The sequence below is a fragment of the Epinephelus moara genome, chromosome 9 (genome assembly GCF_006386435.1).
Source record: "Epinephelus moara isolate mb chromosome 9, YSFRI_EMoa_1.0, whole genome shotgun sequence".
Classification (NCBI taxonomy): domain Eukaryota; kingdom Metazoa; phylum Chordata; class Actinopteri; order Perciformes; family Serranidae; genus Epinephelus; species Epinephelus moara.
This window is the reverse complement of record NC_065514.1, coordinates 8,411,745-8,432,065: the sequence shown is the minus strand read 5'-3', so window position 1 is coordinate 8,432,065 and position 20,321 is coordinate 8,411,745. Positions and strand designations below refer to the sequence as shown.

General features: G+C 41.8%; 1 protein-coding gene across 1 annotated transcript in view; it reads left to right on the top strand.

Annotated features, from left to right (window-relative positions):
- The first annotated feature begins 5,067 nt into the window (after window positions 1–5,067).
- Window positions 5,068–20,321, top strand: part of LOC126395580 (leucine-rich repeat transmembrane neuronal protein 4) — a 132,636-nt gene continuing 117,382 nt past the window's right edge. The window contains exons 1-2 of the mRNA XM_050053157.1: window positions 5,068–5,801; window positions 15,035–16,596. Coding sequence (XP_049909114.1) covers window positions 5,798–5,801; window positions 15,035–16,596 — 1,566 coding nt within the window. The 5' untranslated portion in view covers window positions 5,068–5,797. The remainder of the gene's footprint in view (window positions 5,802–15,034; window positions 16,597–20,321) is intronic.

The window sequence follows — 20,321 nt, the reverse complement described above, 5'->3', positions numbered from 1 at the left end:
GACTCCCCTACCTGACAGACACTTAAACCAACAAGCGGAGGCAATTCATAGGTGGAGTAAAAAAGGTGAGGGTAAACCATACAGTTATATTTCTTAAGGAGAGAAATCACTGCTGTAGGCTGCGGGGCTGGCACCGTCTGTATCTCCATAACTTCACAGGGTATTAATTGTTTCAGCGCCGTCAGCAGAATGGCCTCTGCTTGTTGAACCAAATCCAGAAGTAAAGTCATCAGCCAAATTGCATGGGAACAGATACCGAGGCTGAGCCACGGTGCAAGATGCTGAATTTTAAGATGGTGTTGGAGCATTGTTTGGCTCCATTTTGAGAGGTGCACTGAAAACAGGTAGCACTGAGCAGATGAATGGGTGGAGCACTGAACACTCTGCAGGTTGGTTTCATGAAAGAATCACTAATTTATAAGGACAGGATTACTGTCAGAAGACATCACAGAGTCGAGAGCCATCATTGACATTCATGCGGCAACGCTGATCTACACCGATGATTAGTATGCGTGAATGCAACATACCACAAGATCAAGTGAGGAGGGACATTTGGTGGCAATCACATACCAAGTGATTAGCTGAGAATAAGTACAAGAGGTGCTGCAGGGAATAAACCTCTGTGCTAGCTTAAAAGCTTCCAGGAGAGACGCTCATTGAAATAGTCCGACCTTCCACAGTGAAAGACATCCATCATCCCACCCAGAGTTACTAAATGTTCTATTTCACAAAGGCTTCAAGAATATTGCGTTGAATATAACAAGGCTGTATCCATTTAGTCAGCACGAGCGGGGAACATATCTGCTTTAGGGTCTGCCTCTCTGACCCAGAGGAAAATTCAAAATTTAAAACTTGTTTTCTATTATATTATTTATTATTTGCAAGAACAGCTATCCTATATGAATATACAATAACTGAAAGCTAATACTGTCAACATAGACAACAAATGCAGTGCAACGTAGGTTATTGGCACTTAAAGCTACTCTTACCTTTCTTGCATTTCACACAGCCCCTAGAAAACGCAACCCCGGAGTTTTAAAACTCAACCGGAGTCAGTGACGACTGATGAGTTCTAGAATAAGGTTACAGTGCTAACGTTAGATAGTAGCGTTAACGTTACTAGTAAGTGGAAACGCACAAATAAGATAACGTTAATGTTTGTAAGTGGAAACGCACAAATAAGATAACGTTAATGTTTCAGAGGCTACGCTACAGTAGGCTAACGTAAGCCATTAGCAACTGGATGCTGTGTTGTCATATATAACGTTATATGTTATATTAGAAGCAGTTGTCATATATAACGTTATATGTTATATTAGAAGCAAACTAAACATAACGTTACCTGTCCTGCACGATCAATCGCAACCCCGGAGTTTTGAAACTTATCCGGGGTCAGTTATGACTGATGAGTTTTATAATATAACGTAAATGCTAACGTTAGATAGTAGTGGTGACTGGCAACAAATAAGGACGATTATACTTAGGCTCAGGCTACGTTAGGCTACAGTAGGCTAACCGTTAGCAACTGGATGCTGTGTTGTCATATATAACGTTATAGCCTATGTTACATCAGAGGCACAGTAGAGTTCTAGAATGAGGTTACAGTGCTAACGTTAGATAGTAGCGTTGACGTTACTAGTAAGTGGAAATGCACAAGGAAGATAACGTTAATGTTTCAGAGGCAATGCTACAGTAGGCTAACGTTAGCCATTAGCAACTGGATGCTGTGTTGTCATATCGCTATATGTTATATTAGAAGCAAACTAAACATAACGTTAACTGTCCTGCACGGTCAAACGCAACCCCAGAGTTTTAAAACTTATCCGGGGTCAGTGATGACTGATTAGTTTTATAATAAACGCTAACGTTAGATAGTACTGGTGACTGGCAACAAACAAGGATGATTATACTTAGGCTCAGGCTACGTTAGGCTACAGTAGGCTAACGTTAGCCATTAGCAACTGGATGCTGTGTTGTCATATAACGTTATAGCCTATGTTACATTAGAGGCAAACTAAAAATACCTGTCCAGCAGAAACTCGGCGACCATCTCGTCCCTTTTTAGCTCAGGATGAAGCTGCATCAGTCTTCGCCATTGAGTTCTCTCTTAGTGTTAGCTTTTTCTGCAATATTCTTTCTTCTGCCAAATGATTTCCCTGTTCAAGCAGCTGGAGGTGGAAGCAGTGGTCCGCATTTGTCGGCCATTGTTACGGAGAAAAGTTTATATGCATAAGCATTCCTGTTACTAGTTTATAACCCCCGGTCCCTTTAACTAGCCTAGTGTAGCTACACATTTTGACAAATAAGTAAGACCGGATGTATAAGACCGGATTGTTGACGACCCACTTGAGCTAACATAAATTAGCTGTTTAAACTGGGCATACAAACATATATGTTTAAACTTTTGTCAATATAGAGATGCTACATCACATAGCTTGGTTCATTTCACTTTGCTGAAACCATGAGCACCAGAGAAGAGCGTAATTAATTCAGATTTACCAGCATGATGAAAAACAAGTGTTGACTCCCTTCCTCTGAAGCTGTCGTAAAGTCATAATATAAGTATTTTACATTCATTTGGTCCATAAGGCTCCACCATTGACAAGAATCAAAAGTGTTTTTTTAATAAAAATGAATCCAAGCTATGAATATTGTTTAAACAGGATAAGGTCGTGTTGTGTCGGTATGCTGGGTGCTGTTATTCTCATAACATTCATACTGGTTCTAGAACCATGCTTATGCTTATGCATATGCCTAACCCCATGCTAATGGATTAGCATGATTTGTGTTCCCTCTCACACACACACACACACCTGAGCTGACTGGGCTAACAACTGAGCTAGACCAGCAGCTGTCAATACCAGCCTCACCTGGCTCAGCCGTTTCAAATTCAAAATCAACACACGGATACTATTGTGTCAGCACCACCGCCATTGTCGAGGGCATTAAACTGATCTATAGACACCAGCAATGCATTTAGTATAGGCAACCACAGCTACTCAAAGTCAACAACACCACATCACTGAGGCTAAAACTGACTGATTAGCACTGATAGCCTACCTCTGCCTGGCGTCCACGACACTGTAAAATAAGCACTGGAGTCCCTTAACAAGTCCACATTCGTCTCATACTTCTCTTAATTTAGTAGTAGCCCGCCATGTCGCTAAACGGCGGTAACGTTAGCTTATTGGCGAAAAATCAGCTAACGCTCGCGCCGCCGATTAGCGACATGAAGGGACCACTATCTGCTTCACCGGAGACTAGACAGTGTAAAGTTAGGTTCGTGTTTTTGTTTTTTTATACCACAGACGTGTGACAAAGGTTACTCCAATCTCACGGAGCAGTCCAACCGAAGTGGGTAATGGCCGCTACCCTTTCCACTTTCCACGCCAAGCGGAAGTCCTTGTTCCCATAATGCAATGCGGGCTTCAAACTATGGAAGAAACACCTGTAAAAAATCATTACGGAAAATTCCTTCAACATGGTAGGCTACATTGTGCTGTATTTTTCGGACTTTTCTTACGGTGTAATGAACAATCTGATTGTACTTCCCGTCTTTGCCTGGCATCAGTTTTGTTTTAGAGGAATTAAAAGCCTGTCCCATACAGAGGCCTGATTTAAGAAAATAATAGCTCAAGCCACTAATTGATGTTTTATGGTATTATACACATACACACACACACACACACACACACATAATTATATATTTTATATATATTTTATATAGATATTTTTTTTCAAATAAATTCGATAATTTAATAATAATAATAATAATAATAAATCAAATAAAAAAACGAACTTCTTTTTTTTACTCTTGGGGGGCATATTCACATATTTGGGGGGAATATTCCTCCTGGTATATATTTACTAATTATTGCTGTGGGTGGTATTCAGATCTTTTACTGAACTAATAGTACTTTACTATTTCATTACTACTCCATTTCTTTTCATCAAAAAGCAAAAGTAGTCACTGTGACCTTTGGTGTATTGAGAAAATTAAATCTTAGTTTCAGCAAGTGAGATTTGTAAACTGGTTCCCACTTCGACCCCCTCATCTTACTGGGTAGTCTAAACTATATATTTCTATACTTAGCTGAAATCACAGTACTTACAAGTTATTTATAGATGGTACGGATGTCAGTGGGAGGCCAGCTGTGTTTACGTTTGAAATAAAAGGGCAATATAGATTAGTAACCCAGTGCAGATGCAGTTCACATTAAATATTCAGCTGCCTTTTTCCTTAAATACTCCCAAGCTTTAAAAAGCAGCTCGGGTGACGCACAGGGGGGCCGCTCTCGAATTAAGCACCATTGCATTTCCGATACGAGTCAGTGCTGCATGTTAAGGAGAATTCTGCTGATCACGTTTGATCCCGCTCGTTCCTTGTCACCTGTTTCCTAGGACTCAGTGCCTGTGTAGTTCCAGGAATCAGTGCGCCTGTACTCGCTCACGCCAATGTACCATTTCAGCACCATGGACAGCGTCCTGCAGCAGCTTGCATTGGATCACAGTGTGTGGTTGATGCTGCCTGCACAATGGACCTCATTCTCACACACGTATAGGTTGGCGCATGGGTGTATAGGACTCTTACAGCATGCTGGATTTCCTGTCACATGCGTAATCACAGTAACTGTGAGCCAAACCCCGAACATTTACCTTAACCTCCCTAAAGATGGTGCAACAATGTCACCACTTTCCAAACATGTCCTCACGCTGCAGGTCCAACGTTGGAAAATGGTCCTCACAAATATAGAAGAACACACATGAATCTTATTTTCTATTCAGGAAATTATAACTGATTGGTTCCTTTTTATCTACAATGTTATATTCATATCTACACTGAATTGTGAGGACATTTAAAAAAAGATTTTCTTAAGCTCAATGAAGCAGTTAAAATAAAGGGCTGGCGATGAGAGGAGTCATTTCAGTCTCGCCTTAAAATCGCGCCACCCTAACATTTAACTCACGATGCACCCTTGGACAAGTTCACGGGTCGCAGTCTCACCAGAAGAGGGCATTCCGATTCTGCCTGACAAAGTTGCCTCGACATGCAGACGTGATTAACAACAGCGTCATGCTGCATTTCAAACCGAGCAGCACCGAGAATGAGAGCAGGATTTGGACACAAAGGTGGATATTTGGATGTTTGATTATTACTCCGCGAGACTCGTTGACAGCGTTTCACAGAGACTTGTGGATAACTGACCGGTACTTTTCTCAGTGCGCCATGCGCGGATCAGTCTGAGCATCCTCGAGAATAGAGACGCCGGGGGTTTTACTTGGGAGAGGAATCTAAGGGCTGCTCGACTCCTTTGGAAAATTACGTCCTCTTTTTTTGCATCATGCCACCGTATTTGTGAAGTTTCGGGACAGGATTTTCGCGGATTCTCCATGCGCATGTGAGACTGACATGAATTACTTGGATGTGGCTTCGTTATTGTCTGCGCCTACTGCAGTACTCTTTTTGGCTGTAACTTGAAAAAAAAAATCTTTCGCTGTGAAGACATGGATAGGGAGTTCTGAACCCGGATTTTTTTCACCCTTTAATCTGGAGTTGGAAGTAAATGACATTCGCCCCGGTTCAGCTGTACGGTTATAGATGCAGAACTAAACCGGATAGCTCATCCAGGTCCGGGAGAGTAAAGGGCAGGTGCGCTTTGGAGTCGGCGGCTGCGCGGAGAGACCGGGCTAGTGGATTAGGACGGTACCTGTCTGTGGAGAGCGCGTCATGCGGACTCGGATGTCGCGCACCAGAAGCCATTAAAACCTGTAGGCTGGAGCTGACAGATAAGCGGATATGGGTAAGTTCTGTTTATGTTACCATCTTTATGAGAGCGTGTGTTGTTTCAAAATCCAGTTGTCCTCCTTTCTTATAATACATCACGGGGTGGCTCGTCTCCTCCGAGCAGAACCTGCTTTGTATCAGATGTTTGCATCAAGAAAAACGTCGTCTTATCAAACGCACTGTAAATATCTAATAAGGGTTTTTGGCGTCTTTTGTGAAGTGGCTCGGGCAGCTTGAAGGATGTGGCAGAAGCCTGTGCTGTAGCCTGTTAGTCGCAGAGCTGCAATGTGTTTTTCCTCCATTTCCTGGCGGTATGGCTTATTAGAGCCTAAGGATACTTATTTTTCTATTCTATAACGCTGTGCGCTTAAAGATGTGGCTCAAAAACACCCCCAGCAAAGCAAATAAGCCCGTTTGTCTGAGTGAGATCTATCCATTTCCTTCCCTTGACTAGTTAGAGTGGCTGGCTCATTGGCATGGACTGAAATGCTAATCACGGAAAATGTTGGAAGCCAGTCAACTTTATAAAGCGTGGCCCTGCATAATCATTGATTGTCCTTAATCTGTACGCACGGAGCCTATTGTCCAGTTTCAGCCCCGGTTGCTAACGCCTCCCCCCAAAAACTCTTGTGGGGCTGAAGGCACCGGTCGTGCAGGCTTTGCTGATTCTCATTCAAGAAAGCCGTCGTATGGATTCTGCACCTGCTATCAAGAGGGACTCTCCTAATCGAGTATAAAACTGTGCGCCCATCTATCAATACTCTGTGTGGGTCTCCTTCTGTGTTGGTGCGTGTGTGTGTGTGTGTGTGTGTGTGTGTGTAGTCAATACCCCTCTCCTTTAGCAATGCGTGCACGTGTTTTCACCATCATATTCTTAGTTACATGTAACAAGAATTTACCATTTTGCCCTGTTGTGTTTCCCTTACGCTTGCGCACACTTACAGACTCACAACCCACCCCCACCATCCTCTTGCCCCCCCTTTCACTCTGCCCCTCTCTTGGTATTTAGCTGTTTTGCATTATTTCCATCCTTTCCCCCCAAACTCCAAATACCAACTCCATCTTTTTGCATTCTCTCAGTCTGATATTATTGTCTGGGGTAGCCTAATCTCCTCAGCCATTCTTAACTGGTATACAGATGGCCAAGTTCACTGGTGGTGCTGTGCCATTAATTGCGAGGCCGCATGATATATCGACCCACGGTGGGTTACTGCACCACATCAATATAAGCTACAACAGCACAGAAAGCCATACAGCACAGAGCCCAGGCGTAATTTATGTGTACTGCAAAGCCACCATATATGGTTAATCATAGGAGTCTGGTTTATGGGTCTGTTCCTTAATTTAATATCACAGCCATGTCAGAGGAAACCTGCATACTTGAGGTGCAGCAGTTTGGACTCACACGCACATACAGGTGCACCCACGTGCCCGCAAACACATTTGTCACGTCCCGGGTGCACAACCCAGCCCGAAGCTGCAACTTTTGTCAACCATATAGCTCCATGCTGCTGCCCACAATTATTTGATGATTATGAGGCGCTGTAGTCTCAGTTATCCACCAGTGTAGCTGACTGCGATGCTCTTCATTAACAGCATGCAATGCACTTATGTTTCATGGACCATATCATGAGAGATCTGCTTTGCAGGAAGAGAAGAGCAGGGTAGGGATTGTAAAAGAATCCACAGCCTGAGATGCAGTTGCAGAGCTTTAAGGTAAATCCCGACACCTAAATGACATTTCACACTCTATAGTTGCTTTGTTAGAATTAAAATCAGGGTGATAGCACTCTCAGGCCCGTCTGCGAGGACACAGTAGCTCGGTATAGGCAACAGATGACCTTCTGCCGGCACTACAGCATCCAACAGGCAGCATTGTTGAAATGTCAGGTGGAGCAGGTGAATGGAGGGGACCAACCGGGCCTTTGAGGGCAATGTCGAGGAATTTGTTATTTACATTCGCTTATTTTAAAAGATCAACGGCGTGCGGAGCAGCCGGGGTCCAGCGTTTAAAATCTGCAATATGCATTGAGCTATAAACTGGAAAGGTTAGTCAATAACACTTGTTACGTGTACAAATGGAAGCTAATCCTCAGTAATGTTTGAGGTTACAGATCACAGGTGAGCTTAAAGGGGAACTACACCAATTTTCAAAATCATTATTATTCCTATAGTGTGAGTCAGTCCCAAAATATAAGCAAACATGAACAACTTTCATCCAAATCTAAAACCTAGAGGGCTTAAACTCAAATGTGTGATGTCATCAAGTATAAAGTCAAGAATAGTCCATAGATAATGAATCGGGAAGATGTTATAGATGACACTGAGAGCTACTACGGGAATCTTCTTTGATAGAATATCGAATAGAATAAAGCTCCTATGTGTATAAAAATGAAAATATTCTATGGGTACACAAAATCAGTCTACCATTCATTGTCTATGGACATCACAAGTTTGAGACTCACGTCTCTGCTTTCAGGCTTTGAGAGAGAGTAACAAATTTTAAAACCAAAATTGCTAGTCCATGAAAATATCATATTGGAATTGTTAATGTTAGGTGATGTTAGGTTAATTGTAGTTATTCTGTTTGGTTAAGGGGACGTCCCTCAAAGCTTCAACAGAAAGAAAAACAAAAATGTCATTAATTTGGTTGATAATCTGCAACATATTTATTCCACTATGCGTGTGAGGACGCTCACTAACATAATGCACTTCCTGTCCCTTAACCATCACAACTAAGTGACCCTAACCCTAACCCTAACCTTTACCTGAACCTTAATCTAACCTCAACCCTTAAAGAAAGTCTTAACCTTTGAAGACATGTGGAGTCACCTTCCAAAAAGGTTATCATTCTCAAGATCTAAAACTCAAATATGGTCCACATTAGGGCTGGGTATCATCACCAGTACCAATTCCAATACCTATACTAGTGTTCTTAAAGTGCTACCATACAAAAAGTGCTCCATTGGATACCTTTTTCTCCTGCTTTATTCAACACCACAGGCATGTAGTAAAGCTTTACTTTGGAATTTTCTGGTGGCATCTCGGCACACTGAACTTCCAAATAATCAAATACTCACATCATAGATCCGATGGATTGTAGCTGCTGTAGTAGCTTCAACTAAAACCAAACATATACTCTCTTTTTTTCTAAATCTGGATACAAAAAGGATTGAATGCAGGTATCGTTTGAATGGAAAGGTTTCGACTTGGCACTGGGTTATTTCCATTGATACCTTAAAAGGTATTGAATACCTATACGCAGCCATAGTCTTCACAAAGAAAAATATGAAACACCCTCCCCCCTTCAAAACCAACACAATATGCTTTCTTTCCAGTTCAGAGCTATATGTGTTTCCAGTGTTTCAGCATCCTTTTACTGAGCTGTGTTGCTCACTGACGAACACAATGACATCACTGTGGATTGACCAGTATGCTCTTCTTTCGCTGGCTATTTAAGCTATTATAGGATGACATGGAAGAAAGAGACAAAGCACAACCTTTACAGTGACATATGAGGTTAGTTTGTTTTGAGCCCCAGAAAAGAATATTCCATTAGTAGAGTTTAGCTCAGAAATAACAATCAACAAGAGAGAGGGAAAGCCGTCGCTTAGTTACTGTTTATTTACTTGCACATGTGCCCTTTATTCTCCAAGTAGGATTGTATTTTAGTCTCACAACTTTGGCAGGTGTAGCAACATGTTGTGTTTTCACAATAACCATCATGAAAAGTACCATAGAGATCAGAACAGAGGAGTTTTTATAGGGCGAGAGAGTTTCTCTGATGAAGTGGGTGAAGGCTGATTGGTCATATATATATACAGTGGTGTGAAAAAGTGTTTGCCCCCTTCCTGATTTCTTACTTTTTTGCATGTTTTCNGTGTGTGTGTGTGTGTGTGTGTGTGTATGCCTAGTATTCGTGACTACTCCCTTCAGTCCTTTTCTATATTCTACCTAATCAGTGATACAAATACAAGACGGGCACACCAGGACACAATGTTTTCCAACCACTGTTGAAATGGTCTAACTTGGCAGGCCTTGCTATCATCTCAAAGATAATTGGAGACTAATAGGATGGCTTAGGCCGGTCTGGGGACGTCCTTCCCTATGTGTTCGGCTGCCGTCCAGCCTCTATGTGCAGTCAAGGCTGAGGCTAGTTGCAGTTTTGTCAATGACAGGCAGCAGATAGCAATGAGCCACTTGTGTGCACTCAAAGTGCACCAGTTAGCGAGTCCATTTGCCAAGTTATTAAGCTACATTTGGTTTTATTTTAGGTCAGCAGTAAAGTGCACTTACTCTCTCTATGTGTTAGGGTTGAGAGGCAGAAATAGCTATCTTCTTGTGCTGAGGACAGCAGGGCTGTCTGCTACATAACTAAGCATTACGCACATGCCTTTAGACAAACTTTAGCTTTGACTTATCCATCCATATTAGATTTAGACAGATGACTGCAGGGGGTGACAGTGGGAAATGAGGAGCACGGGTCTATATGTTATCAAAGGGAGCACTGGAAAGAGAGCAAGAAAGATGTTCACCCTAAAAGTTGGATCTGAGAGCAGGCGAGCCAGAAAGCAAGAGGGCTGGGGAGTGAAAATGGAAATCAACAAGGGAAGTGAAAGGGCTGAGGAGCTGATTTTGAACACATGCATAAGAAATAGACTTCACATTATAAAAACATCCTGATGACTGCAGGGTTCAAGGACACGCATAACAAGGATAGAGAACAAAATGAAGGAGGAATTGTTCATCTAAGCAGATACAGCATACGAACAGTAATGGCGAGGGGTACATCAGGTAAGAGGTAATAGAGACACCAAACCCATGAGTGACAACTCGGAGGGTGACTTGTGCTCCTTTGTGAATAAGATTAGAGGAGTAGTAGGGAAGGAGATGGCTTACAGAGGCATTAGCGCACAGAGCGCTCATTAAACCACATACAGTGTCAGTAAGGGGGAGAGAGGTGTCTTGTGAGGCAGGCTCAATCTGAAAGAGATGGCAGAGTCACTTCTAATAAAGCAAGCCTATTATGCACATGGGAAATAAAAGCAACAGGGGTCTGTTTCTACAGCCTCTTGGGATGTGAGTCAAACACAAAATTTAGAAAGCATGCATTCATGTATAACAGCACACACATTCTGTTCCCCAGTCTATTAAAATTACTTTAAATGCACATGGAACATTACACTTGAGCACTGTTCTATATCTGTGTACTTCTGCTGTGTCTACCGCGAGCCTTTGAGGGCTGTTGCTGGCAAATTAGTTAAAGTTACATTCAGAAACCTGAGTCAAAAGCAAATTGGCTGCACTCAGAAATACTGCGTCTTGTGATCACCGTCTTTCTGTCTTGCCACATTTATGTGAAAAGTATCACAATTGTGGGATCCCAGATGAAGAAACGTGATTGATGTATCTGCTGGTATAATCAATAGCCAGCACAAATTATCTGTACAGCTCCGCGGTTCCCTCCATCTGTAAGGAATGATGAAAGATTCCTCCGAAAACAAACAGTAAGTGTGGCTCTCTCTCAGTCACACTCTTAGACACACACACAAACACACATACAATACCCATATGGGATCAGCAGATGCTTGGCAAGGAGCGAAATGGCTATGTTAGATAGCATATGCTCTATGATGCCTCTCAGCCACTCTATGTCAGGGAATTATTTCTGACAAATCCTGCAAAGATTACGAAAAAAATACTAGAAAATTAAAAACATGCTTACTGCATCAACTGCACTACCCGCAAAGGCCAGACAGTCCGTGTTTTGGCGCATTATCAATGTAACACATCGACATGCGGTGCAAAACATGCATTTTAATAAGTTGGTGGATTCATCATGGCGCCTGCCAACACATCATGCATTTTGTAAGATAATTAAAGTATGGACTACTTCTATCCCGACACATTAATCTAATCTCACTGTGATAATAGTAATAAAGTCTATACCTGATGATATTGCTTTGAGACACACACATAAGCAGTGAATCCTCCTCAAGGGGAAATCAATGTATCTTAATGATAGATCATTAGTGGCTCTGTAAAGGGGAACGATTTTAATGGAAACAACTTTGTCTCACCTCAGAACAAGGAATGATATCACAGGAAGCCACCGACCACTGTTCTTCACTTTTTAAATCGGATTTTAAATGGAGCCTCTCCCCTCCGTAGTTAAGAAATTTACATCTTAGACATGTAGTCATTTTTTTTCTGCAACAGAGACGAGCTGTGTAATTCCATAGGGTTGGTAGTGATTTTTTTTATTTGAACCTGTGGAAAGCAGAATCAATGATTCATGCTGAACCTGTACTGCTTTGGTTCGGTTATACATGAAATGGCTGGAGTCAGAATTGAAACGCCTCTGGGATTGTATACACAACCACCAGCCCTTGAATGTTAATTTGCTCTGTACAGGCTGCCTTTCACGACTTATCTACTGCTGCCATTGGTGCAATGATGGCTTATGGGATGACTGAATACAAATACAAATACAGATAAAGATATGATTGAGCAAATTGCAAGTTGCTTTGCTTCGACTGTGGTTGTCAGTGTGTATTCATTGTAAACATGCAGCGAAAATGGCATCAATCCAAGCAGCTAAGACCATGTAATTTGAGATACTGAGTCCACACAGTGTGGACTTTATATATTGTGATTAAAATAAAACGTGAATTGATCCAAACAAGCAATATTATTAGTATAAAGCAAGGCCTAGTCGGTTATCACTTTAAAAATGAGTTTAAAAGTGTCAATAGTTTTGAGTCATTTTCAGGCCATGTTAAGCCATATTTTTATACCCTAGGGGTCCAAACTATGCTGTAGTGGTAGAGATGGATGTACTACTAGGTAGATGGGCAGGTTACAGAGGAGAAAGTGGGTATACTGGGCTGATAGGTTGGTATACTCTAAACGGCTAGAAAAAGCAGTGGGCATACCCTGTATACGCGCATATATCCTTCACTACACCCCTGGGCTCAAACAAGTCATGCCGTACTCCTGAGAATGCTGTTGTCACTGTCAGATGGAATAAATTGGTGTGAGACAAGGTGCCGTCCCTTTAGACTATTTGCTAAACATCAGAGCATAAGATTTACAGCAAAAGCAGGCTTTATAAGAGATTATATCGTTAAATGAATCCTCTACATTAGATTTAGCAGGCTTATCATTTGTCTTCTGGATTCTGATTCAGAAATACAGCAGTGCATTTGCAGAGTCCTGTTTCCTTTCCGTCTTAATAAATGAATTAAAACGTTCATATGGTTTGAGATTCTTGGAGGGTAGCGAGTCATAAGATACAGTTTTTCAGACTCAAATCCAATAGCAAAAAGCTCATGAGGTGTGCTTTGGTTAACGCAGATGACAATTCTCTTTACATCCATTGAAGCTACGGATGTGCGCCTCTTTACAAGGCAACTTTTCCTTTGCTACAACCTAAATGAAAATTGGACTGTTGAATGTTGAAGGAATATACTACAAAGTGGCAGATCAGACCACTTTTAAAAAACAAAATTGCATATAAAACTAAACAGGACAATCAGTCCAAGTGTAAATATTTTCAACAAAATATTGTGCCAACAAGCTAAATAAATAAAGTATAATCTCTAAATATATATAATATTTGCAGTTGAAGACATCAGCAAGGAGAGATTTTCCATTATATTATTTCATGTTTTAGGCCAAATAAAGATATATAAATAAAGGCTGTTAGTTGCAACATTAGTGACTGAACAGATCTTAATCTTCTACAAGAATAAACTTAATATCTTTTGGTTTTAGGCTGTTGGTCGCACAAAAAAAGACATGACACCTACAAACTTTGTACACATTTTTAAGTTTTAGTCCAGATAACTAATCAATTAATCATTTAAGTATTTCATTAGGCAAAAACAACAAACATTTAGTGGCTACAGCTTAAATTTTGGTCGCAAATGTGAATATTTGCATCTGAAGACATCAGCTTGGACAAATTTTTATTTATCTTGCACTACTTTCTGACTTGTTTTAGTCCAAATGCTTAATTGTTTAAGTATTTTTATTAAGCAATTAACTAAAAAAAAAAATCAGTGGCTACAGCCTCAAGTTTGGTTGCAAATGTGAATATTCGCTGTTTTTTTTAAATTAATCTTCAACAATAACAAACTGAATTTCTTTTACCTTTGAAATGTTGGTTTGACAAAAAAAAAAAAAAAAAGACCTTGAAACTTTTTTCACATATTTTATGATTTTCTGACGTGTTTTAGTCCAAATAATTAATTGATGAATTGTTTTACCAAAATAGTTTTGGTTCCAAATGTGAATATTTGCTGGTTTTCATTATCCTAAACAATAATTACCTGAATTTCTTTTGGGTTTGGACTGAAATTAAATGGCTAAACCCACAATTTGGGTTACAAATGTGAATTATATATATTTAGGAGCGCTGCTTTAGGGGGCACATGTTTTGCTATAGTCTGACAAGATGTCCCTAAAGCGGCAGCAACTAGCAGTGGCACCATCAGCACGGGCAACTCAAAGAAATAGAGACTGTCCAAAAACAAACTTGATTGTACTGAAGCTAATCAAATGTTTCATCTATGCTAAGCCATGCTATGTGTTAGCTTTATGTCATCATTTATCTGTTTGATGATGTGTATAGCGTCAAAAGGTCAACAAACTTAATAAGCTGAAAATGAACTACTGAGTGTGGCTATCACATCTAGCACATAGCAGCAGTTATTTATAATTGTCTTGACTTTGACAAAATGTTATGCTGTTTGGTGACTTTGCTTTTATTTATTTCTTATGTTTTTGGCAAGGGGGTTAGTGCTCTTCACACAATCTCCTGAACACACATTAATCATAACACTGAATATGAACTAAAACACAAAGGAGTTCACTTTTTGCATCACTATTGTTGGTTGTTAATCAATCAAAACGTACAAACACTGATGTTTAATGCTTACCTCAGATTACCTCTTCAGAAGTTGTAAGCAACACTGCCAAGCTTGTTGGGCCTCATGTTTTCTTTGGCAGTCACTCAGTTCTGGGTAAAGGACATGTCCTTGCATTGTATCTTGAGAAACAAACAAACAAACCAGAAAAAGGGGGATATTGGCTGGTGGACACAGTCATTTCCAATACCGAACACTATGTATATGAAAACATTCTGTGTGTATAATGTATATGTCTACCAAAAGACAATTACACATTATTAATCAGGGATTTTTAAGCCTGATTTAATTATCCTTTCTTGTTTTCCTCTCCCTTTAGGCTCTGCTCTGCGGCGTCGCTGGCTAGTGGTCCAACTCCTGATGCAGGTGTGGCTGGCGGCAAATCCATCTCTGAGTGAGCGCCCATGCCCCAAGAGCTGTCGCTGTGATGGAAAAATTGTCTACTGTGAGTCAAGCGCCTTTCGCGATGTCCCCAAGAACCTCTCAGGAGGCTGTGAAGGCCTGTCCTTACGGTACAACAGCCTCGCCAGTCTCCGTGCAGGCCAGTTTGTAGGCCTCAACCACCTCATCTGGCTCTACTTGGACCACAATTACATTGCCTCTGTGGATGCAATGGCTTTTCAGGGGGTCCGCAGACTTAAAGAGCTGATCCTGAGTTCCAACAAGATCACATCGCTTCACAACACCACATTCCACCCTGTCCCTAATTTGCGTAATCTGGACCTGTCATACAACAAACTGCAAGCCTTGCAGCCTGGGCAGTTCCAGGGCCTACGAAAGCTTCTCAGCCTTCACATACGCTCAAACTCTCTAAAAATCGTCCCAGTGCGTCTGTTCCAAGATTGCAGAAACCTTGAGTTCCTGGATCTGGGTTACAACCGTCTGCGCAGTATCACTCGAAATGCATTTTCAGGCCTAGTCAAGCTCACTGAGCTGCACCTGGAGCATAACCAGTTCTCAAAGATCAATTTCTCTCACTTTCCTCGCCTCTACAATCTGCGGGCCCTTTACCTGCAGTGGAATCGCATTCGCTCAATGAACCAGGGCCTGACCTGGACCTGGGCCTCCATCCAGAAACTGGATCTGTCTGGAAACGATCTGACGGAAGTGGATGCTGTGGTTTACCAATGCCTACCGAACCTGCAGACCCTCAATCTGGACTCCAACAAGCTGACCAACGTGTCCCAGGAGGTGGTCGATGCCTGGATCTCTTTGACTACGATTAGCTTAGCTGGGAATGTATGGGACTGTGGCCCTGCCATCTGTCCTCTGGTGGGCTGGCTGAGAAACTTCAGAGGGGCAAAGGAGACCACCATGATCTGCGCCTCCCCCAAGAAAGCCCAGGGAGAGAAAGTGATGGATGCTGTTGAAGCTTTTGGTGTTTGTCAATCAAACCCAGCGACAACACTCACTGTGAGTATCCCTCCAACCCCATCCAGTGTCCCTGTGCAGACTGAACGCCGCCCAGCCATTCTGGCTTTACCTACTGGTTCTGGAAAGAGAGGAGAGGGCTCTATCCGAGGCCCCACATCGTCAACTGTTACCCCACCTGTGGCACTTCCCCCAGAGCAAGACTTGGAGCCTGTGTCCTTCCATAAGATCGTGGCCGGAAGCGTTGCCCTTTTTCTATCTGTTGCAATGATCCTGTTGGTAATCTACGTGTCTTGGAAGCGCTATCCAAGCAGTGTCAAGCAGCTGCAGGAGCATTCGGCAGCAGCCCGCAAACGCCGCAAGAAAGCTAGAGAGACGGAGCGCACCCTGAGCTCTCCGCTGCAGGAGTACTATGTGGACTACAAGCCCACCAATTCTGAGGCCATGGATGTGCTTGTGAATGGGACCGGACCCTGCACCTATACCATCTCAGGCTCCCGAGAATGCGAGGTATGACCCACACCACCGCCACTCCTCCTAAACAAAACTCTGTCCACAGCGTGGCGACCCGAGGTAATTATTTACACTGCTTTGATAGATGATGAATCTGCTACTTGATTACTTAGCCTTACGCAGCAGGTTAGGTAAACACTGTGTACCCATGGATTACCACCAAAGTGGTTTTAGCATCACTTTGTGTATAACAAGATATCGCTTGTTTTCAGATGGGTGTTTGCACATTCGCTTAAACCCTAATCTCTGCTGAGATGCAAATGTTTGCTTTGCTGCAAAAATTGTACAGACATACAGATAAATGGGACTGATTACATTTCCTATTCTGCATAATCTTGAGCCTAAGCTATGCTGTCTGTGATAAGACATTTGTGCTTGTTTAGGTACTTGTTTGCTTTTTTTCTGCTCGGGTATCACAGGCTTTGTGCTTTGTGTGTTTGCTACTACTATTCAGACTTTGATGAGCAGCATTGTGTAGGGACAATAGCTGAATGGTGGGAAGATACACTTCTGGACACTGGATGTGAATGCTAATCGAGACTCTTGTCACTGAATAGAGCTTCCCCTGAGCTGATGACTTCACACTTTTCTTGACATAGCTATGACTCAAGATAGTTGGAAAATACCCATAGTCCCCCAACTGCACATCCTTGATTTTTTTCCCCCTTCCTTTTCACACTGACTTGCTGAAGTTACTCACTTGTTTACTCACTGGCTTAATTGATTAGTCACACATAAAATGAAATGCATACTTTCACTGGCTATCCACGCTCAAACTCACAGAGGGGTAGAAAAAAATGCACATTTTGTGACACACACACACATAGAAGGAAGCTGTGTTTGATAGTCCCAAAAGGAGTGGGAATCCTTTGAAATGTTTTGTACACTGGCAAGTGAATTTCTTCAAAACAGTATTTACAGACTACAGCAATATGGGAATACCACTTTTCTCCTTTTGCTTTCAGCTTCTACACTCTTGTCTACCTGACATACTGTACCATTCTCCGTAAAACCTTTTATTCTACTGCTTTCCCTTGTTTTCAAAGCTACGACTAAACAAAGCCGCTTCCTGATTAACGGGCCCAGTTGTAACACAGGGCCAAGGAAGGGCTAAGCCCACATGGATGATCAAGTAGCCCACCCTCTGAAGCTGTAACCCAAGCAGCGTAAAACATATTTTGGTTAAGCTCTCTATATATTTTCACATTACCAGCCCACTCATACTCACTCTAGTTCCTAGATTTTTTTTCGGCATATCCATTGCATGAATTTCTGTCAGGTTCCTCTCCAGAGGAATGACTATAAATGCAGAGATTTAAACAGCAAGAAGGAGGAGGAGGGCTCGATCCTCCACAATCTTTTCCATTTCTGTTAGTGGCCGTCTGGCTTTGCTGGAGGCAGGTCACCTGGTAATATGTAATACTCGCAGGTTGCTCACACAGGGTTTGACTGCAAAGAGGGACCACAAATCATCGCTGCCATTTTGTTGTTGTTTGCCCTTCCCTCCTCCATATAGGCTTTGAGTGCCTCCTTTCAACCTACAGTGCTGCTTTATATATACTGTGAATTTTTGAATTTTGAAACTCCATCGCAAGTGGTGTTGGACGTTTGGAGGATAAAATCATAGAGGATGCTGCAGTGAATTTTCAGTAGCTGCACTTTGTTTCAGACAATGCCAAGCGACCTTCCATTTGAGTTATGTGGCTTTCACATGGCCTCATTTTGACACATCTTTTGTGGCTTCTTCTCAACACGCAATGCTGTATTCAAGCCAACAAAATGGGTGCAATGTGTTCTTATTTTCAGATCGAGACATGACGCACAGTTTGATCTCAAGCCAGCAATATGCACAGCATGTATGGAGGCTGAATATGACCTGTAAGCTATCGTATAGTCCAGTACAAGAACATGATAAATATGCCTCAAAAACACTGTAGAGATATTGACTTTTTTATTTCATGCAGTCCGAATAAAAATCTAAAATAAGCATCATAGAAATATTGGTTGTAGCGGTGTTTATGATTTTATAAGCTTGTACAGGTGTTCATGTTCTTCTGACCGCCCCCCGTAATTTAAATGATTAGCTAATTTGCACTGAATTGCTAAATACGCAACCAGAGACAGCTGCCCACAGGAATTACATCTAAATGAAACAGGCATAATGATGATAGCAATAAAGGTGAACTTTAAAAAAAGGCTGTGAAGCAAAGGATTGACTCAGAAAGTTAAATAAAATATGATTTAATTATTGTATCCTTTTTTTTTTTTAGGGGGGTGGATGTTATTATAAGCAAATACATGTTTGAAAGAAGCAGTCCCCTGCTCAGTCTCAGTTCTTTTACCCCATTTTGTTAATTGTCTCAGGGAACTTTAAAGCACAATACCATATGTTACCATTGTTTGTTAGAGAATCATTAATGCCAACAGTTACATAATATCAGGCAAACAATTGAAGGCTATTTCACTGAGGATCAGGAGGAATTAGCAGCAAAAGGGAGGAGGGAATACTGTCACACTAGGTGAAGGCAAACAAAAATAATGCATTGGTTGCCTTCCAGTATGTCACATTACAAGGGATAAAATGGCTGATTGTCATTCCCAACACTCATTTTCATTCCTGACACCACATGCCAGTTGGATTGGACTGCTTTCACGCTTATACTGCATGGTCCGGGGAGGCCCCGTAGGAGACGGTATCTGTGAAAGGTGCCCCCCACCCTCTTCCAACCCCCCACCTTCACTTTTCAAACGGTCCCCACACAAAATAGCAAAACAGCCTCTCTGTCGGTGTAGGCTTGAAGCGGGCCTGCCGTTTGCCATTCAAATCATTGCATCTATCATTAGCCTTTTATCTTGACTTGATTGAACTTGGCAATTTAGCTGACTCTTTTATCTTTTATCTGGGAGCCAAATGAAGCAGGAATCAACCCATACTAAGAGGGGCAGGGGCCAGATCAACAGAGCTAGCAGGGTGTAACAACTCTGGGGTGGATGGAAAGAACACTGGAATTATTTGTGATTTTTCAATAAGCAAGCATACGAAGGAACAGCTGACAAAGAAATGAGAGTCTGGAAAAAAAATCAAATAGTTTTTTGACTTAAGGCGAAACCAGAAAAGATCAACTAATTGAGAGTGTGAGCCATTCAGTCAACACAAGTACATAGTATAGATGATAATCACCCAATAGAAAGTTTAGAAGAATTCTAGTTGTCATGCGACAGCAATGTAATCACATGTTCGTCAGCAGGTTCACCAACCGACCGATCCCAAAGTCTTCCACCCTTGACAAAAAGAAACATGGAGAGGCCAGTTCTGCTTAGCATTAGCATAGTGCTTATCAGAGAGTTTGTTGGCGTCCTGCAATCTAGATTCAAAAAGCCAACAGAGAGGACGACAGTATGGGATGGAAAGATGTGTTCACAATGTTACCTTTCATGAACAAAGCAAAACAACACAAATTGAGGTTTCTGGTCTCACCAAAAATGGCGTCAAAAACATCTACTTGATGTAGCTATACATTAGCTAGTTAGTCAGCGTTTTGCTCACAGTAGCTAACTTAAGATGCGACTGTATTGTGTCTGTGAAGATTGTGACAGTGACGTCTTTTGACAATCTTCAAAATTTCATGGTCTTTTCGACATAGATGAGTCTAGCACAAAGCATATCTCAGTATACCAGGAAAGGGTAAAGCTAGCTGAGACTTTGTGAAGTTCCAAGTGTG